The 22,991-nt window shown below is 35.9% G+C and overlaps 1 protein-coding gene across 1 annotated transcript in view; it reads left to right on the top strand.

The window, feature by feature from the left end:
* LOC132240154 (ADP-ribose glycohydrolase MACROD2-like) overlaps positions 1 to 22,991 on the top strand; it is a 619,136-nt gene that overhangs the window by 396,548 nt on the left and 199,597 nt on the right. Inside the window, exon 4 of the mRNA XM_059707493.1 lies at positions 21,916 to 21,945. Within this exon, the coding sequence (XP_059563476.1) occupies positions 21,916 to 21,945 (30 nt within the window). The remainder of the gene's footprint in view (positions 1 to 21,915; positions 21,946 to 22,991) is intronic.

Here is a 22,991-nt window from a genome sequence, read left to right as displayed (position 1 = left end):
AGCAATATAATGTATTAATAATTAACCTCTAAGTTATTCAAATATTTCATAATAGATACAATACTTTTTGTTATAACATGGCTAAAATTAAATATCTACTAAAGTAAAAGCCTCATTTACTCTAATTATATTTTCATAGATGTAACAGCATTTTAGAGAGAAAAGACCCAAACTTTTAAGAGCTCACTTCAGTTCTTATTTTATATATTAAAGCCTAACTCATGGTAGTAGAACCAGAAATTTACTGAAGTGAAATATCAGACAAGCTGACTTGGGCCAAAGAAAGAAATGCTATCAACATCTGTAAGCCTCTAACAGGCAACTCTATTTTATTTTATTTTTATATTATTTTTTAAAAATATATTTTTATTGATTTCAGAGAGGAAGGGAGAGGGGGAGAGAGAGATAGAAACATCAATAATGAGAGAGAATCCTTGATTGTCTGCCTCCTGCATGCCCCACATTGGGGATTGAGCCCGCAACCCAGGCATGTGCCCTCACTGGGAATCAAACTGTGACATCCTGATCCATAGGTCAATGCTCAACTACTGAGCCATGCTGCGGAGCTTTATTTTTATTTATTATTGATAGTATTACAGATGTTTCCCATTTCCCACCTCCCTCCGTTTGCCTTCTCCACCCAGTCCCACCCTATCCTAGTCCTTCCACACACTGTTGTCTGTGTTCATGGGTTATGCATATATGTTCTTTGGTTAATCACTTCCTGTCCCCTGTACCTCTCCCCCCTCTGATATCTGTCATTCTGTTCCATGCATCCATGCCTCTGGACCCATTTTGGTCATCAATTAATTTTGTTCACATATAAGTGAGATCATGTGATACTTGTCTTTCTCTAACTGGCTTATTTCACTTGGCATAGTAATTTCTAGGTTCATCCATGTTGTTGCAAAGGGTAAGAGCTCCTTTTTTTTTTATAGCCACATAGTATTCCATTGTGTAAATGTACATCATCTTTTTTATCCACTCATCTACTGATGGGCACTTGGGCTGTTTCCAGATCTTAGCTATTGTAAATAACACTGCTATGAACATAGCAGTGCATATATTCTTTCTGATTGGTTTCTCACAGGCAACTCTAGATCAATGCATGAAGTCTGTATCTATGCAAAACACTCAACTTGAACCAATGGTAACTGAGCTTACAGATTAGTTGGAAAGACAAGAGCAATAGATAATATTTTAATCCAAAAAATATGTTGAAAACAACTCTAAATTAAATGCCACACAAGAGGGCATGTCTACTTTCAAAGTGCAGACACTACATCCTGTGTTCTTAACTTTACTTATTTAGAATTGACATCATGGTTTTTTACCTATACACACTCTGTACAACTTATTTAATGCTATTTAAAATATATATTGATGTAATATTTTACTTTAAAATAACTTTAAGTTGATTTACATTTTTGAAGTTAACTTTTTTAAAATTAATAATATCCATGAGCTTCATGTTCTAGATAAATATATATTTTTAGCTATACTTCTTTATAGCACCTAATTCTAAATATAAATCTATTGAAATAAAAAAAATGGTCTCTATGTACCATCTGAAATCACCATATGTCTCAGTCTTTGAAAAATACTAGCTTACACAATCAATTACTATGGAGTTTAGCTGAGCAACAATGGCACCAATTTGCAATGACTGTGTTAGAAATGTGAATGAAAGAATTCTCTTGCTTCCCTAAGGTCATAATCAAAGTTATGGCTCAGATATGTTATCTGTCAGGTAATAGCATATTAATAAGGATTTCTTTGTTATTAGTAGGTATTTTATAAAATTTAGCTTTAAAAAAACAGCCTTCAAATAGAAAGCCTTTCATGAACATTGAAAGAACTTTCATTTAATTCTTAATTTTTCAATAATAGATGCAAGAAGTGAATAAGGTTACACATTTCACTTTTATAATCATCTTCGCTTAATCTACTGAAGTTAGGAATGCATTAATACAGCATAGCACATTATTTCTTCTGGGCTGCTTTATAATTTGTTCAGAATGATTGCAAATCTTACTAAAAGCAATTCAGATACTTCAAAAGGAGCTCATCATTCATGATTAAAGACACATAAGCCTAAAGAAGTATCTCCAGCTAATTTTGAAGAATTATTGAAAGATTTTGGGAAGCAGCACTCTTAACCAAATATAACAAAATTTAGAATTCTGTTTACAGTTAGAGATATCTAGGCTTTTATTCATTAGCTCATAAAATCTGGGCTACAGATTGAAGGGAAACATTTTAAAATGTTAACATGGAAGTCTCTCCATGAATGGATGTCTTTTTAAACTGTATTATCCATTTCCATACCTCCTTAAAGAAATAATACAGAGCTTAATGTACATTCTCTTTATGACTCAGTGTCATCATTTGTGAGCTTCCATTAGTACTCCATACTCTCATGTGGTTTTTAGTTTCGTGGTTTTTAGTTCTTCTGTTTCTGTTAGCCTTATTTTGCAAATATTATGCTTGTCTGTCTAATAAGTCTCTACCTTAACTCTTTAGTTTGCTGCTCCAAGTTTTCGATGGCCTCAGCATTAGATAATGGAGTTATTTAATACTGTAAGTCAGGTCAGATTGTTATAATGGGTTTGTCAAATGTATCATTGTAGCATCAGAGAGTGGAGATTTCAGGAACCTTTTTCTTCCTACTTCTAATTCAGGATAGTGTTTGTGAATGGTTTGAAGTTATGAGAGGATTGAACTGTAAGTAAATGAGTTATTCAGTGAACTATTTTCTGGGTTTTGTTTGTTAGTTTTGATCCTAAACTACAATGACTTAAACTTCGTTAGCACAGTGGTCTCTACAGTTTTGGGGAACTTTCGTATAGCAGATGGATATTGCCTGAGCCGTGTGAGTTTACCACTGTTTTTCATCTTTGTGACTGGTGCAGTGAAGACCTACTATAAATATTTGGAAATTTTTAAATTTAAACTTGAATATCTATGAACTTGCTAGGACATAGCAAAGAAATATTGCCTTTCTTTTTTAACTCTGCTATTTAGATAGAGAACTTTTGTCTCTGTCAGTGAACTTCTATATCCATTTATGCTTTACATCCTAGTTGTGTGTGTGTATTCACACATATGCACATACTTACTACCCCCCTCCCAAAAGAAAAACACCACAAAGAGCAATAACGTTTATTATAATTCCCAGCATTCTCTTGGGAGGAATCAAAATGTATTCAACAAGGAGATCCAGCAATTAACTTTCCTATGCACCAAGGAGATAGTCTAAGATACCTCTGTTGGGGTACAATTTGGAAAACAGGGATCCATCAGCGAGGTTCATAGCAAGGTGTAAAAGACATCTCATTGACAAGAAAGGAATAAAAATGGAGCTACTATTCCAAGTTATATCATTTAAAAAGTCTGGGATAAATAAAAGCTTAATAATATTTGCAGAGTTAATTGGAGATGGATCCTAAATGAAGAGTGTGAATTCCACAATCCAAAGGGGTTCACAGAAGCTCATCCTTTATTTATTTACTTTCCAATTATTGCAACATGTTATGATTTATATGCAAAGAATGGCATCGATGTGGTTACTTTTATACAATAAAACTTTTCAAATAGTTGGATTCTTAGAATATTCTTTCATGAGATGAAGAATGATCAAGAAAATATTTTCAATTACATTGAGGTATGTAGTTTTTTTTGGTGACAAAATGCCAAAAAATGTTTTTATTTAAGGTGAGTTACATAGATTTACATGAAAGCCAGGGTTTCAACTTGGTTGACCTTTTCTGTGACAATCAGTGGTTGTCAGAAAGCAGGTATTTTGAAAAACAAAACAACAACAACAACAACACACACACAGCAATATATATAATATATTTTATTGATTTTTTACAGAGAGGAAGGGAGAGCGATAGAGAGTTAGAAACATCGATGAGAGAGAAACATCGATCAGCCGCCTCCCGCACATCTCCCACTGGGGATGTGCCCGCAACCCAGGTACATGCCCTTGACTGGAATCAAACGTGGGACCTTTCAGTCCGACACTCTATCCATGGAGCCAAACCTGTTTCAGCTACACACAGCAATATATTTAACTGTCCCAAGCACAGTAAAGTCAATGTTGTAGGAATGAGTAAAAAAAGTGAGTGGATTTCAAAAGGAGAACCAATGGAGAGAGCATTCTGATAATAGCTACTTGAAAATGTTTTCATCATTATGTAATCTTGTTGTTTAATGATGTATGTCATTCAAGAGTAATAGCAGACTTAAAAATCTTCTAAATAAAAAGTTAACTTTTTCAAATATCTTCTATAGATATGTGGGTAGTGGGTCTATGTTAATTGTTTTTATTCTTCTGAAACCAATCAGATAGTATGCTTTTATATTTTCAACATTTGGAAGACTTTTTACTTTTTCCCAATATTTTATTATGAAAAGGTTCTAATGTACAGAAAAGTTGAGAAAATTTTATAGTCAACATGCGTACAAATGAGTTACCCTCTGAGATACATAGGGTAGGTGTTATACTAATTTTATGAGGGAAGATATTGAGACTCAAAGAAGTTACTAGTAGGTAATACGCTGGGGTCACACAGCTAGTAAGGCACAGAGGTAGGACTTGCATGTATTCTAACTCTGGGTCAGGATCTACCCCAAAGTTAGCTGTAGCCCAGACAAAACTGTGTATAGGAGTGGTTTTTAGTCCTAGATTCATCCAAAGCATTCATTAGAGTCCCAAATTCTTCATTCATCCATTCATCCTTTCATTTATTCTTTTAGTATAAGCTTTATAAATTAGACATGGCTTCACTACAAATAAGAACAAGCCCCTACTTTACTTATGATGAATGCATAAGCAAATAAATGAAATGTATGTATTACTTTAATTATTATTTTAAATATTATTGTGATTTTAATATTTATCTGAGGGAAGAATGGCCATATTTTTAATTTATTTATTTAGATATTTTGAGTTTAAGCCCTATTTTGAGTTAAGAAAACCGCATGTATGAAAACCAGAGGTAAATTTTAGGTATTGCTTATATATTATTTTCTTAAGAATTTTTGAATCTTAGGCCACTTTAAATACTTTACAAATAATCCAAATTAATTAATCCAGATTAATAATGTCAAGAAATGTTACTAATATTATAAGACTATTTAGAAGATTTTAAATATATTTAGATGTATCTTTAATTTATTCCTCAGAACCTATTTTAATAACTATTGCTTTATTATCAAAAGAAGAAGATATCAATTTAAGAGCTCTGATATCATGTTGGATAGGACATTTGTAAGGGCTGTCTTTTAATAAAAGTTTTAATTTCCTTTAGAATTTCTGAAATTAAGGCTTGTTCTGTGTATTCATTTGAAATGATTGTTTCAGAGCTCAAGCAGATAAGTTAGATTAATTGACCTTACAATAAAAGGGATTTTGAAAAATTGTATCCTTTGAAAGAAGGCAAATAATCAGATCATAGGATTGAGAATTCTGATACATATATGTATGTATGTGTGTGTGTATACATATACACACACTAGTAGCCCTGCGCACGAATCCATGTGCCAGTAGCTCTCTGTGGGGCCTGGCTGCTCCATGCCCGCTGCCCAGGGGCTCTCTGCGGCCCAGAGGCCCATTTGTGCCCGGACATGGAACACTGTCTCATCGCTGGCGTGACGCAAGCATTCTGCACCCCAGCCTGGCCAGAGGCCCATCCACGGCTGGGAAATGCAAACAACTTCCCTTCCTGTTCTCAGGAACTCCAATGAAGGGCTTCCTTTCTCTTTCTCGGCCGGCTTTCACCCCTGTGCCTCCACCATCAGCTCCTCCTGTCACACTATCCTCCACCCCCTCCACCCTCTGGCCGCCTGGACTTGACCTTGCCCGGGAGTTGGGAGTCGGGGGCCATTCGACTCTGCTCAGCTCACCAGTTCCCTCTCTTCTTATGCAAGCGTTCTATGCCCCGGCGATGAAGCAAGCCTTCTGCCAGGCTGCTCATGCTGCCTACTCTCAGCAGTCACCCCCCCCCCCCAGGATTGGGGGACTCCGGCGGGGCTGAGAGGACTGGGCACTGCCATCTTTGTGACAGAGTGATGGTTAATTTGCATATTACCCTTTTCTTAGATAGGATATGTTTGCATATGTATATATATATACATAAAAAAAAAGAACTGACTTCTGAAGAAAATACACATATTTGTTAAAAATCTAAGTAGATTAACATATCTGTAATGTATTTATGTATAAATTATATGTAAATAAATTTTATGACATAACCAGATTTATAAATGTGTTGTGTGTATTGTCTATCTATCTATTAAATATAATTTTTATTTAGAAGTTAGTTGCTTGGCTTTCAAATTTTTCCCTTAAAAATTAAATTGGCACATACTAGTAATTGTACCAATTTGCAGTTTTTTATTTAGAGGTTTTTTTGTTTATGAAAATTATAAAATTAAGTTCAAAATCATAAGGAATTATTTAACAGAGCTGATGGATTTTGACATACTGAATGAGAGCATTCTGAGCTTTTTATGTTAAATACTTGCATGTGGCTTATAAGAGATATTTAATGGTCTTCACCTTTGTTAGAGGGTTGCTCGGGCACTATTCACATTGGGAATGAGCTCTCCAGGTAATATCTTTGCTGCTTCTATTAGATGATGGCTCCGTTTCCACGACTTGTGGCACAGTATTCCAAGTGCAAAATAAAAGTTCATGCTGATCATCTAAATTTCTTTTTTTATTACATTGTAAATTCAAGTACATTAACATTAAAGTAAGCAGAAATGATGGTATCACTAACTGACCTCAAGAATACCTGCTGAAATCATTATGTGGAACATTATTAGGGGAAAAACATGAAACACCGCTTCTAAAATGATTAACTTAGAGTAATCCTGGTATATGTACAAAATGGACACCAATGTTTTAAAAATAATAAATTCTTTTTCTCATTTAAAAAAAACAGGAAATAAAATTTAAAAACAAATCAGTGTTATTTTATTTTTGTTTGCTATGATGTTCAAATGATTAGAGTTTGCAAGACAAGCAACTATTGGCCTACACTTAATTATTAAGAGCATTTTGTTAAGTACCAACTCAGAAAATCTTTTAGGAGATTTTCATTTAGGAGAATTTCAACAAATCTTAAGTTTCTGTTCAATTAAGTTCTTTATACATTTATTTTAATTTCTTGATTTTTATTTGTATGTAATAATGTAGCAACTGATTGCTGTTTAAAATAGCATTCTGTGCCGAAACCGGTTTGGCTCAGTGGATAGAGCGTCGGCCTGCGGACTGAAGGGTCCCAGGTTCGATTCCGGTCAGGGGCATGTACCTGGGTTGCGGGCACATCCCCAGTAAGAGATGTGCAGGAGGCAGCTGATTGATGTTTCTCTCTCATCGATGTATCTAACTCTCTATCTCTCTCCCTTCCTCTCTGTAAAAAATTAATAAAATATTTAAAAAATAAATAAATAAAATAGCATTCTGTTCAATCTTTGTAAGGAGTATTTAATTTTGTAGTGATAAAGATGGATCACATTAATATTTTTTGTTTGTTTTACTTAGGTCTGTTTGATATGCATTTTAGAAACCATCATTTGTTCCTTCCTGTTTTATTCATTCAGTAAACATTTATAGAATGCTTACTACAAAATAGGCATGATTATTCATACTTAAAAAAGAACTAATATATGTTGAATACTTTGTATGTGCCACTAAGTGCTTTAGTTAAATTTCTATTTTAATCCTCACAATCCTACACTGGACTCTAACCATTTTCACTGATGGAGCGATAGGAAAAAAAAGATGAGTAAATCCTAATCCTTGCCCTTGGGGAGGTCACAAGCTAATGGAGTAGGACCCAGAAGGGCACTTAATTTCAATTTTATGGGAGAAATGCTATATAGAAAAGCTTTTCATGACATGGGTCTTCATCTAATTGTGCATGAGGGAGTCAGAAAATGTGTCACAAAGGAAATGACATTTGAAGTGGATCTTAAATGAAAAATAGAAGTTACACAGAGAATGAAGGCAGAAAGACTGCTTATACCAAGTCATGAATTGATGAAGGGACCTGGTATTTGGTGGTTGTGGTAGGTTAACTCTGCCTGGCAGGAGACTCAGGTGTGTGTGTGTGTGTGTGTGTGTGTGTGTGTGTGTGTGTGTGTGGTCTGGGTCTGGAAGGTCTGAGGATCTATCTAGGAAGGTGGGATGCTGAGGCTGGAGAGGTACATTGGGGCCTTACAGAACCTCCATAAGAAGTTTGGAGTTGGAAGATCAATTTAAATTAAAGCATAGATATGTTACTATGTAATTCAATATTTTAAAAATGTTTTAAAAATCATGAGTAACAGCAACTACTTTAGAATAGCTAAGCTGAACCAACTGCTTAATATATATGTCATATATCCTTTTGGAGTTCATTCTCTTATTTTAAAAAATTATCAGAAATACATTTTAGTTCATAAAAGCAAATAATGAAGGCTATGTTTATTAGAATCAAAGTTTAGAAATGGAAAGAAAACATATTACCATTTAAAAAATTTTAACACTAAATATGAGGTATTTCCCCAATATTATGCCTTGATTCCTGAGCAACTAATCAGTTTTTAGATTGTATAAGAACTTTCATTCATTAGATTTTCTTTTCAATTATCTACTTTTTCAGCTGTTGCTTGGTTTTACTGTGATTCTGCAAAATATAAGTCAGGTATGGATTACCAGTAGAAGAAAGTATTAATAAAGTATTAATTCAAAACAGCATTACTAAAAAGGATGAGAGGATTAAACCATATAAGATTGTCTTTCCCTCTCTATTTAGTTAATCCACTGTGCTTTTGTTCCTCATTAACATATTAAATCAGATTTAACTGGCTATGTCTGTCCATCCAGTCAGTGGCAGAATCCTTAGCAATTGACTGTGGGTTGGTCCAAAAATAGTATATGGAAAATTTCAGAAACAAACAATTCATGAGTTTTGAACTGGACACCGATCTGAGTAGGGTGATTGAATCTCACTCCTTCCTGCTCTGTCTTGCCTAGGACGTGGAACATGCCTTTGTCCAGTGCCTTCATGCTCTATACTCCCCACCTGATAGCCACTTAGTAGCCATCTTGGTTATCAGGTCCACCTCAAGGTATCACATTGCTTGTGTTTGAATTACCCTTATTTTACTTAATAATGACCCCCAAAGCACTAGACTAGTGGTGCTGGCAATTTGGATATGCCCAAGAGAAGCCATAAAGTGCCTCTTTTAAGTGCAAAGGTGAGCATAGTACAATAAGATATTTTAAGAAAGAGAAAGAGACACATTTACATAACTTTTATCACAGTATATTGCTGTTATTGTTCTATTTAATTACTAGTTATTATTGTTAGTATCTTGCTGTGCCTAGTTGATAAGTTTTATCATAGGTATGTATGCATAGGAAAAACACATGTATAGCGTTCTGTGCTATCCCAGGTTTTATGCATCCAAGGTGGTTCTTGGAATGTGACCTCCATGGATATTTCAGTGATATTGGAAATGCTACTATTTTTAGTATTATTTAGTTATCCTTGAATCTGTTAACTAATAATAATAATTTGTTAAAAGCCTCTGTAGTCAGTAATCAGCTTCTTACTGACAGTAATACTTTTGTCTGAGATTAGTATCAGTGTTTTTCAATGCACCAGAATAAAACTAATCTCTATTATAGAATCCACAGCTAGCCAGATGGAACTGTAATAAAAGAAGTAATTGGTATTTTTTATATTCACAGGATGCACATTATAATTTGTCTCTGGTATACAGCAAACATTTTTTGTTCATGAATGATATAACTTGATGTTTATTAAGTTATATTTTCCATGTTTCAGAGGTGGATTTTTGATGCATGTGATTTACATAAACATAATAATATATCTATTTTATTCTTGAACAATATACAATTTCATTGAACATTAATAGAAGGCAACCAAAATTTTAAATAGAATTATTAGGCTTCTGTAATTTAGAAAGGAGAAAATTATTATGGTTTGATTTGTTACCTCAAGTTATCAAAAATATTCTTTGTTTGATAATCCTAAATTTAAAGATGAAGAGTGCTAATGAAAAAATTTAGGAAAATGAGAGCATATATTTATTTTTATTTTGTGTATTTCACTATAAGCATATAAAATCTTCAATTAGGCAGTTTCCATTTACTTGGTAAAAGCTAAACTTTAATGTACTCTACTTGTTTTGGTAAATTTAACTTAGTTCAAGTCAAAAGCCTTGTGAGTTAAGAAGTATATCCCTTTATTGATAGCAATATATATATCATGATTTGTGTTGCCTAAAATCATACTGAGAATTTTCATCTCTTTGAATGTCAATTTTAATGTTATCAGATTATTAATTGTAATATTTCAAAGGAGTTAGTAAATAACATGGGGAAAGTATAACTAAAGTTTTTAAAATTTTATAATTTTAAATTGTATGATATATGCTGTCCATTCTGGTCACTAGCTAGATTAAAACAATAGTAACACTATCTTTGACATTAGTGTTATTTGAATACATTGTTTAGCATGAGTATTGGATATCATTCTAATTTGAAATAACTGGGGAGAAATGGAATAATCCCTTAGAAGCTGGTACTATAAGACAATTGGTAAGATAATGGGTAAAAGGGCTCAAGCTTTGGGTTGAATATATGCCTTCCAGCATATTTTTGGGACAAGTAACTTAGTATCACTATAGCCTTAGGTTCCTCATTGGTTATATGGTAAGTAAAGTCCCACTTTACTTTCTTGGATGATGATAGTATACAGGTCAACTCAAAGATTGCTTAATAAATAATAGATGTTCAGAAAATTGTCATCATGGTCTATTTGTATATGTCTTTATTTGGTTGTGATAATGGGCATATTTTTACCATGGTAAGCTTACTAAAGTATGTGTCAGCTTGTCTACTGGCTTGGTGACTCAGAGTATGACTTTCTGATAGAAATGAATCATACAAGTGCTCATTTTAAATTTTTCATAAGTTGGCCATGCCAAAAGACCAAATTGGTCCAGTAGTTAGATCAGAACTGCTTGATGATCTAAGGGTAGGATGAATAGAAAGCCAGGTCAGCTCCTCTGTGACCCAGCACACTTTAGTTGTATGCCAAGATGTTAAGGAACTGGAAGAAAAATGTTGCTATGAAACAATGTGTTCAAATTGGAAAAAAAGGGAAAATGGAAACATGTTGTATTGAATATTCTTTAATTTGACATAAGTAAAATTGACACTATTAGAGGAAGTCTTCATATGCTAGAGTAGGTTAAAAAAGAAATACTTGTACTTGGCCTTGAAATCCATATTGAGTTAAAGCATTCTTACATCTCTTTGGGTTTTTGATAAATTTCCCTTATGTAGCTTTCTAATAAGTTAATATCTCCTGAACCTATTTATCTTTAAAATTCTGAAGTATACTTAAAATTTGCAAGTAATGTAATTAGAAAACAGTTTCAACTTTCATTCTCTAATCTTTTCAAGCCAAGTTATTGGTTTGCTTTGAAGTTTAAGACCTGTCACTGTTTGTATCTAGTAAACACGAAGAGAAAGCAGTTTAAGAAGCTTACCATCAGTTGAGATGGCTTTATAATTTTTACATTAAAAATAGACCATTTTGAAATTTATGTATTTAAAGTCAATCAGAAATTCAGACTGAATATTTTTAAGGTTTAAATGTGAACTTTTCACTGATGTAATTTACATGTAAATCAGAAACAGTCCAATGACCTCATCTACATGTCAAGATATTGATGCAGATTGTTTATTGGCAGACATCAAGTGAAACTGAGGCTTTGTGTGGTTTTCAGCCTATAGTTATTAATATTAAACTTTTGCTATTTGACTTATTTTAATATACTAATACATATTTTACAAATTATAAAATTTTTACTAAATTCTTAAATTTTAAAATGCATATACTCTTTTACCCATAAATATTTTGGATTATATATTAGGTGTAGTATATGAACATGAAGAAAAGTCTGGAAAAGAATAACAAGATAAGTTGGATTTATTTAGTAAAAGACTTGAATCACATGTTCAAATTAATAGATGTGATTTTATATTTTATGTTTATGTATTTATCTATAATGATAAAAGCATAATATGCAAATCAACAGCGGAATGACTGTCCTGACAACCACACACCAACTGGTGCCAGGGCAGCCAAGGTGGGTGCAATGTGATTGGTCAGAGGGCCCCACCATTGCCCCATGATCACCCTGCAAAGGGAGGCCCAAGCTACCTGGCTGGCAGTGCTGTGGCAGATGGGTAGGGCCTCCCTCTGTGGGACGATTGATCATGGGGCTCCCGGCCTGTGAGAGGGCACAGGCCAGGGCTGAGGGACCCCCATCCAAGTGCACAAATTTTGTGCACCAGGCCTTTAGTACTTACACTAATAAAAAAGAAGTATGCAAATTGACTGTCACTTCACGATGCCCACCAGGACATCAGGCATGAGTATGCAAATTAACCTCATCCCCTCCGTGGAGACTGACAACAGGGAGGAGGCAGCTCCCAGCATGGCCTTCTTGGCCATTGCCGTGGCAACCTGGGAGCAGGCAAGTGTGGCCCGCAGGTAGCTCCCATCATGGCATGCTTGCCAGTCACTACGGTATGGAGCAGGCAGGCCCTGCAGAGAGCAGAGAACCACGGGGAGTGGGCCTAAGCCACCAGTAGGGCATCCTCTGAGGGCTCCCGGATTGGAAAGGGTGCTGGTCAAGATGAGAGACACACACCCCTGCACGAATTTCATGCACCGGGCCTCTAGTGTGTGTGTGTGTGTGTGTGTGTGTGTGTGTGTGTGTGTGTGTGTGTATTTAATTAGTAAGTAAAATATTAGTATTCTATATTGATTATTTCTCAAATGAGAACATGAGGACAGGAGCTATCCTCATAACTGAAATAAGAGAGAGCCTGGGAAAGGATGTGAGATTTAGACTAGCCACCAGTTGTGATAAGTCTGTATAAACCACGTCTGTTCAATCAAGATCCTGTCAGGAACTTTGGCACAACCAAATCAGAATGCTTCAAGGATGGCTTATTTGTTAAGGGAGTAAGTAAAGGGGTTGGATTCAGGCATGGTATTGGAGAACTTCAAGGGATTGTTCAGGAACCAGAGGCTCCCAATAGCATAATTGTTACCAGTCTAAGCTCACAGAAATCAGTGGAGGGAGAAATATCAGAACCCAAAAGGAGAGCAAGTTATTTTATGAACTAAACTAGATGCCTGATGCATGGATTCGTGCACCAGTGGGTTCCCTTAGCCTGGTCTGCACCCTCTTGCAATCTGGGACCCCTTGGGGGATGCCAGACTTCTGGTTTCAGCCCAATACCCACAGGCCAGGCCAAGGGACCCCACCAGTGCATGAATCCATGCGCTGGGCTGGTTTTAGCCCGATCCCTGCCCGCCAGGCCAAGGGACGCCACTGGTGCACGAATCTTTGCACCTGGCCTCTAGTATGCATATAAGACCTTTGGCTAAACTCTTCACACTGTTCCCCCACCCCTTCCCTCCGATATTCATCAGTCTGTTTCATGTTTCCATGCCTATGCGTTGAGCGTCTGCCTCCTGGTGGTCAGTGTGCATCATAGCTACTGGTCGGTCACTTAGGCTTTATATATAGATAGATATATATAGATAGATATAGATAGATATAGATGACCTTGATTAGAGCAGTGACCTTTATTCAAGGACAGAATCAGCTCAAGGTAAGCTTACAGGGAGTGAACCAGGGAAATAAAATCCTTGAACTAATTCTCAGTATCCAACCTAGTCCTGCCAGGGCTCCCCATTGACTAATCCCAAGCAGAGCCAAGGGGTAAGAGGACCCATTGATGTCATCTGTAGAGATCATTTTGGGAAGAGAACAAGGGGAGGTATAGAGAGTAGTCTTGAGTAGTAAACAGAAGATGTCTCACATAAAATACCCAGCATACTTTTGAAACTAAATAATCAAAATAACCCAGAAGGGGGGAAAACTGTTATAGTATGCAAAATATTGACATCTATTTTCTTTATGGGCTTATAGAATTATTGTTTTACTTGACCTAAACCCAGAATTTTAAAGAAATTGAACATGGCCTGTTTCTAACTCTCTTTTGTTGCATAAGTCCTGGTTTCTTTCCAAAACTCTGATGAGGGCATCTTAGAGTGAGGGAAGAGGACTGTAGTTCTCTAAGATGAGCATGGCCCTGGCCCCAAAAACTGATTGTTCTGAATGCTTGTATTAGTGGTGGTTTTCAATTCTAGCTTCAGTGCCAGAAGTAGCACTGTAATCAAGGTCCGGCACAGGGAGCTGACAATCACTGAGCTTCAGCATGTGCCAGGCACCATGAAGTGCATTCATATAGTTTATCACCCTTTTTCCTCTCAGCAAACCTATACCATGACCATTATATTACCAAATTACCAATAAAGAAACAGAGAACTGCCCTAGCAGGGCATGTACCTCAGTTGCAGGCTTGATCCCCAGCCCTGGTATAGGATCAGACACAATAAATGTGACCCTCTAACATCAATGTTTCTCTCTCTCTATCCCTTCCGCTCTCTCTAAAAATCAATGGAAAAATATCGTCAGGTGAGGATTAAAAAAAAAAAAAAAAGAAACAGAGAATCCAAGAGATTTCTCAAGGAAGATGATAGAGTGTGGAATTTGACCTAGTTCTGTTTGGCTCCCTCCTGGCACAGTCTCACTTGGCTATAAAATTGTGAAGAAGTAACTGTATTATTATAGCTCTTTTACCTGTCCCAGAAATATGACATTCCTTTTCCCATCTCTCTCATTTCCCTCCTTTCCATTCAGTGATTCCTCTCTGTCTATACCTGTGCATCGTACTGTTGAACCAGCAAACATGGCCTCTGCCTCCATGGATTTCACACTTTAATAAGTGTTCTCAGGGTAGCAGCCATGCACTTCCTTTAACCCCCATCCTTTATCTTTGAGGTTCTTCACATCAGTCTCCTCATCTATTTGCTATGACTGAGAATTGCTCTTTTGTCTTATTTGTTTTAAAGTACAATCCTATATAATAAAGAGATAATATGCAAATTGACCATCACACCCTCGCACAAGATGGCCACCCCCATGTGGTCACAAGATGGCCTCCAAAGATGGCCTGCAGGGGAGGGCAGTTGTGGGTGATCAAGCCAGCAGGGGAGGGCAGTTAGGGGTGACCAGGCTGGCAGGGGAAGGCAATTGGAGGTGACCAGGCCAGCAGGGGAGGGCAGTTGGAGGTGACTGGGCCTGCAGGAAGGGAGGGCAGTTGGGGGGAACCAGACCTGCAGGGGAGGGCAGTTATGGGTGATCAGGCCTGCAGGGGAGGGCAGTTAGGGGTGACCAGGCCTGCAGAGGAGGGCAGTTGAGGGTGACCAGGCCTGCAGTTGGGGGCGATTGGGCCAGCAGGGGAGCAGTTAGGCATTGATCAGGCTGGCAGGGAGTGGTTAGGGGGTGATCAGGCTGGCAGGCAGAAGTGGTTGGGAGCCAGCAGTCCTGCATTGTGAGAGGGGTGTCCGACTGCCCGTTTAGGCCCAATCCCTAAATTGGCAGTCGGACATCTCCTGAGGGGTCCCAGATTGGAGAGGGTGCAAACTGGGCTGAGGGACAGCCTTCCCCCCCGCCCCCCCAGGGCACAAATTTTGTGCACTGGTCCTCTAGTCTAAAATAAACCTTTTTACAAAGCTCACTTGGTGTTTCATTATTGGAGAGAAATAGAGATTCTATAATATTATAAGAAAGATGAACTAAGAAAATTATACAAAACAGGTTTTTTTTTTTTTTTTTTCAAAGGTACTGTCTGGTTTTATTGAAAAAAAAAATTGGTTTCCCCAAGAAGTGTGTAAATGAGGGTGCATGTTCAGGCTTATGTTTTCATCAGGCTAAAGTGTATCATATTCCCTCCCATAAGCACAACTTCCATTTTTCAAGCGGGGAATTGGTTTGTATTCAAAACCTTTCTTGTCCAAAGTACATTAAAACTGCTGTTCAAGTGTCTTGTATCATTACAACCACAAAGCTAATATACATTTGAACTCATTTTTTCCCTATGTAGACACGCTTGTTCAATCTTTAAAAAGCTCCAGATTGGGTTACTTAAGTAATCCCGTTTGTAACGGAGCCAGTGTTATCATCACAATTACAGCTGATTCGGAGCACAGTGTGAGAAAGGCTGCTTGGTACGCACAAGCTGTGCTGATTCTCCACGTGCTTCACTCATCGCGTTGCATTATGGAGCTTGGAACTTCCAGTGCTTTGGTTCCCCCTTTAAAAATTATATCAGCTGACCTCCATGCATGTGTATTCTGTTACCATTTTTGTATGTGATTCTGCAATTTGAATGTTTTCTGGTGGGTTCTTCTCCTGGATCTGATCCTAGACAAGTTATCTGACACCTTTGTAAAAAGAAGGAGTTGGACAAAAATAAGTGTTTTTCCTCCCATGTTGCAGTATTCCTAGAAGCCACTGCGCACCCAGAATTCTAGCCGGTAAAGCCAGATTGACAAAGCAGGACCGCTCTAGCTCCTCCCTCATACTTCAACCCTGTTTTGTTCTTGTTCTATTTGCTAATCCTGCCAAGTAAGTTTCACAATTTCTGATGCCTTTTCACCTATTTATCAACAGTAGGGCTCGGTGTATTCTATTTTTGGCTTCGTAGTGGGTAACAGCTTACACAACCACACAGACTCTCAAATAATCAACAGTTCCTTTGAATTCTACAGAAAGTACAGAATGTAAAATATCGATCATGTGTTTATGCCTGGTTTCTACGCGTGAGATGGTTAAGCTTATTCTTCATTTTCTCTGTCAGCTTCAAAGCAGGAAATTATAGCTTTGCCCCAAAGCTCATGCATTCTGTTAATTTTGTTCAGAAGGTGTGAATCTAGTAAAGCACAAACTGCGACCGAGTCCGTGGTTGTATTTGTCTGTGTAGACTCTATTTCCACAGCTGTCAGCTGAGATGGTTGCTCCCTGTACAAAATGGTTCTATAGTTATGCACGTACTTGGGGTTTTCATTTTAACAGATTTTTTAGCACTTCCTACTTTGAGTTTCAAAGTGTAGAGAAAATAACGTGTGCCATTCTAAAGGGTGATATTTCAGCTTTTTTTTTTATCTTTTACGATAGATGGCATGTGAATGACATGGTGTTTTCACTGGAGCTCCAGGGGAATTGTTTGCCTACAATCATTCTGACATCCCATGCCCTCTATTGTAATAAGAAAGCAGCATAAACAAACTCAACTAGCTGGTCAGGAACCTGTTCGGGTGAAAGCAATTATAATTTATTTTATAATGACGAAAAGCAAACAAAACCCTGCACAAATAGTTTTAATCAATGTTTAACGACTAGTTTCCCAGGCTGCTGCTTGTTTGCCAGACAGCATTGGGTGGGGGTAGAAATGGAGTAGGAAAACAAATAATTACTGTAGAGATAACAGAAATCACTGGGTAAGTGGAAAAAAAATAGTTCCAAACACTTATCAGGCCAAGTTACCTGACATTTTTTCACAGACTGGATTTCTTTAGACTCATAAAGGGCAGACATTATTAGGTACGTGAAGGACAATGCTGGCACAGTGGTTCTCAACCTGTGGGTCGCGACCCCTTCGGCGGTCGAAGGACCCTTTCACAGGGGTCGCCTAACACCATCCTGCATATCAGATATTTACATTATGATTCATAACAGTACCAACATTACAGTTATGAAGTAGCAACGGAAATACTTTTATGGTTGGGTCACAACATGAGGAACTGTATTTAAAGGGCCAGAAGGTTGAGAACCACTGGGTTAGCAGGTTTGTTTAAGATTGCTGAATAGAATTTCATTGTGTCAAGCTCAATCAAATGCAAGAGAAGACATCCGATCCAGTGATCCCTCATACATGGCATGTGTGCTGCCATTTGTATTCTCCCTGCCCCCCTCTGCCTGTGACCAGCATAATTAATTGATCATCGTTCTCTGAGTGTAGGTTTAGCATCAGAATATTTCTCAAATCAGAGGAATAATCTCTTCGAATTGATGATTTAGAATTTTTTTGAAACCTGTTTGCTACCCCTGATAGATTCTGATTTTCCTGATGAAAGAAGATAAGATGGTTGACTTTGACTTGCCCACATCATCTACCTATTTAGTGACTGAGGAAGACGTAAAGCAGAGATTACCTGGCTCTTTGTTCAGTACCTTTTCCATTACCCTATACAGACTAAAAAGGGTTCTGAGATCATAGGAAGAAAAGAGCTGTCATTGTTGTGTGATAAATTGTAGCTTTGTCTTGCTTTTCTCATAATGTTATGTCATATATTCCATCTAGGAACTTCCTGGAATAGATTACTTATAGTATAGTAATTTTATTTTTCATGATTTGATCCACAATTTTATTATAATATATCCTTAAAAAGATGCATTCACCACAGAGAGGGTCATTTAAGAGATTTTGTTTTAGGAAGAGGGTAATCTAATAGTCTATTTGTACTTTGAGACCAACATAAAATAATGACACTATTGGCAACACCAAGATCACTTTTTATTTAGGCTAATAATTCCAAGAACAGGATTTCTACATTGCATTTATTTATTTATTTTTTGATAATTTTAAAATGAATATTGACACTTATGGAAATTTGACAATTTTAATTAAAAATTTCAAAACAATTCATATGGAAAAAACAATTTCTTATAAACTTTAAAAATTAACCTCTTGCTTAGGGTATTGTAAATAAATTCTCTACACTTACCATTTTTAAATCAGATTTAGGTAACCTTTTCTCCCATTTTATGTTCAGTTTTGTCTTTATTTTATAGACAGTGAAACTGTTTATCTCATTTGAATTGTTATTTGGGAGGAGGAAAAAGTGTGATACACAGAGTCACTAACTTGTAAAGGCTCATTCAATTCCTCATCGAGTCAGTCTTTGAGACAAGCAATGTAGCGTGATTTTTTCCTCCACTTACTCTAGTGATGGAAGGGGCATTTTATTTAGGAAAATATGACTGCAGGTAGTGTTATTAGTAAACATGCAAAAAGAAGATCATTTGTAATCTTATTTCAGAAGCAGTGGCATCATGCTCATAAACTTCAAGTTTTCTTTGTTCCTTTTTCCTTTTCTTTTTCTGTGAAACTCTAGGGATAACTTGAGGCATATCCAAAATTTTCTCTAGCAAGGGACTTAGAGATATAAGTATATTTCATACTTTCTTAATCAAATAAACTTTGAGTTTCTTTAATAGCCTTTAATTTTATGGGAAGAAAAAGGGCCACAGTTAGCTCTTTTTATACATTTTAGTAAACAAGTACCTCTTATATGTCAATAAAGAAATTGAACTCAACCTATGAATTATCTCATTATTAGAGAATATGTATTGAGAGTTCGACAGATGCAGGCCAGCTTAGTTTTAGGGCTTCCTATCTAATTGGAATATACCACAATTTATTGGAGATGACTAAGTAGAAATTAAATGACTATTAATTTTAGACACACAGAGTCATTTTAACTTTTGTAAAAAGAAGAAATAATTAATTCACCAGGCCAGTAAGTGTTTAGATCAGTTATGTTATGTACAGCATGCTTTGTGAAGGTTAAGTAATTTCAGAAATCTTAATAAAGGTTCACTTTTTTATTTGCCTACTTTTATGTCACTTTTATTGAAGACAATTACCTTGATGTTTTTGCTAATAAAGTACACATTAAATATTTTTTTAGAGAACAGAAATTGATAAAATAGACTTAAACTTGATGGATTCTTCAGAAAAATTATTATCCTGATTTCAGTTATTAGAATTGCTTTGAATATATTTAAGCATCTTAGGTTAAGATTCTATTACATGAATGATAATGTACTTGAAATTAAGTAGAATGCCACACTTTTATAAAATATTTCTGTGTTGATGTTAAAATGTGACCAGATAGGCTCATCTAAACATGAGCACACATCTGACACAAATTGACTTGATGTTTGTCCAGGCTGGGATTTTAGTTCCTACACCTACTCCCACTCATCCACCCACATCTATTGGACAAGTGCCTGAGTAAACAGATGGGCCTTCCGCTATGCACTCAAAACAGGCAGCCTCCACCTTTATTGAGCAAAACATTGGGTGCAAGTAAGCTATATTGTGTTATTGTGCTTCTGGGCATGATCATTTGAGTGAAAAGCTACTATTCATTACTGTTATAGTTTGCTGTTGGAAATACCTTTTTTCTTTATGAATGAAAACATGAAACTTGGAGGATGACAGATGGAGTTTCAGGGATCTGGAAAACCTATAGATAGGGAAGCAGTTCTCAGTCAAATAGGAAAAGAAAAAAATGAGCAAGAGTGTGAAATGCCATGCAGTTTTATAAAAGCCTGTAGCTAAGATTTTAGAAAATGTTTGAATTAGCCAAGAGACATAGGTTGATCATGAAATTTCCCCATGTACTCAGGGCTATGGGACCAAAATAGAATTCACATCTTTCCTAGTGTCCCTTCAACAAGTTTCTAGCTTAACAGTTACAAAGTTTAATTTGGGGTTGGACATTAAGTGCTGGCTGCCATCTCTATAAAAAACTACTCGCTTTCTCACTGTGTGTGCAGAGGTTTGGAGACCCGAGATGATAGGGTGGCAGAAGAATTTATGACATCAGAAGTGAGTTTTCTTTATGCTAATAATGGTACTGCTAGTCCGTGTTTGTGACAAAAGCACTGAGAGTAAGGCAAGAGCAACAATTAGATGACCCTGTATTTGATTTGATGTGCTCGTACTGAGTATTGAGAAAATCTTCAAAGGCATTTTCTCATGATATTCTCTTTAGTGCTGCAATAGTTAACAAGCCATCACATATTTAACCTCATGGAAATAAGTTTATGTGCATTTGCTCTTAAAAGGATCCATATTTTTTATTTCTGGAATCATTAATACTCTGCTATTTGCTTCTCTTAATGGTGGCAATACATGGTCCTAAGGACAACACACTAAATTCAAGTTAAAGACCCCCTACACCTCTTCTAGATGCTTTCTTTAATCTTTTGGTAGCTCAGAATTCTCCACAAAGACAGGGAGCCTGGTTGCCATATGCTTTCTTTATATAGCTACGGGATTTATTTTCTTTCTTACTTTCTTTTTTAATGGCATGAGATAATGCCTATGATACATAAAACTTTATGGAATAAAGGTCAGTGCAATGTATAACTTCTGTTTTCTGGCTATTATAATGACTAGATAAACATAGGCATAAGGTTGCTTAATACTTCAACAGAAACCTGCCATGGAACTTCCTGAAAATTTGACCTCTTGAAAGAATTCTAAATGGAATTGTCTTATATTTTGCTTATTATTTTGCTTCTCTAAATATGTGTGCTAGAATAATGGATAACTGGGTAAGATATGTCACAGCATTGCTTTACAAAAATGCTTAAAATTTCTTTCTTTCCTTCCAATAAAAAGTTAATGATAAAAGTAACAAATCTGTTATTATTTAAGAGTTTTACTACAAAGTGTCTTGAGATAGCTTTATTTGATTGTGTTTAATTTAATTAAAATTATTATTCTTTCTTGTTACATTGTTCTTTGAAATCATTGAAATTGTCTAAGTAACATTGTTCTTTCTCTACTTGATAAAATAGAGAACCCAGAAGATTAATTTAGATAAAGAATGAAAAATAAAAGGATCACATTATGTGCTTCATTTTATTAGAAGGAACTACATTATAAAAATAGTTATTTGAAGAGAAAAAAGAGATAAAAATAGCAAAGCATTTCAATTTTCATACCATTATGAAGCAGTAATAAAGGCAGTCTTTATACAAAAGTATGTGTATTTATAAGAGATATGATCATTATTAACTTTTTATTAAAACATCTGGCCTATTATATTTTTATATATTATTTAATGTCTTTCTTCTGTTTTGTTTTCTTTTAAACAGCAAATGCCAGTCTCCTTGGAGGAGGAGGTGGTAAGTCCTGAACATCACTTAAAATATACTTTTATTTCTATACCAACCACAAATGTTAAATAAGTTCTGTGATACTTTAAAGAAAATTAATTTAGCTATAATCATCAATCTCAAAAATGATAATTTTCTAGAAAATAATTTATAATGGAAATATATGACTTCAAAATATGTGGAATAGTGTTTTTCTTCTTGTCAAACTTTGTATTTACACCTTTGGCATAAGCTGTAACAGCTATAAGCTATTGGGATGAAGACACATAGCAGAGGACAGAGTCACATTGAATACATTTGGGGAGCTGTGGCTTTGGGGATTTTTTCATCATAATGACTATAAAAATTATGACTCTGTAGCCTGAGAGCTTAATATATCAGCCAGTTATTGATGTGAATACTAAAAAAGAAATTAGTATTGACACTTTGCTTTTTCTTTTAGCCTATTTAAAGGAGAAAGAGATCAAAAGGAGATTAGGAAGAGAGAGATTTCTATACTGAAAATTTATCTTTGATACTACGATCTTATGCCTATTTATTATTTTTATTTCTAGAAAATAAAAATATTTCTAGATTTATTTATTTCTTGAAAGATGAAAGTTTTCCTGGCCCAGCCTATATAATATAGTAGGAGAGGGAAAAGTACACAATAGAATAGGGCCCTTTTTTTAAAAAATAGATTTTTATTGATTTCAGAAAAGAAGGAAGAGGGAGAGAGAGATAGAAACATCAATGATGAGAAAGAATCATTGATAGGCTGCCTCCTGCACGCCCCCAACTGGTATGTGCCCTTGACTGGAATCAAACCCGGGTCAGTCCTTCAGTCCACCGGCTGATGCTCTATCCACTGAGCCAAAATTAGGGTCCTTTTTATTTAAGGCCCAGATGGACATAGATAGGTTTGTTTTCTCATTATTTCTCCCTTTCCCTCTTGCTCTCTCTTTTCATGTATACGGTAGAAGTAAATAATTGTACAGAGCATTAGGCTTCTAAAAAATTGCCTGGCTTTTATGAGGAGATTTCAGTGCAATTCTATTTAGCAATTACATTTTTAA

This window comes from Myotis daubentonii, chromosome 8 (assembly GCF_963259705.1).
Source record: "Myotis daubentonii chromosome 8, mMyoDau2.1, whole genome shotgun sequence".
NCBI classification, from domain to species: domain Eukaryota; kingdom Metazoa; phylum Chordata; class Mammalia; order Chiroptera; family Vespertilionidae; genus Myotis; species Myotis daubentonii.
This window is presented reverse-complemented; position numbering and strand designations above follow the sequence as displayed.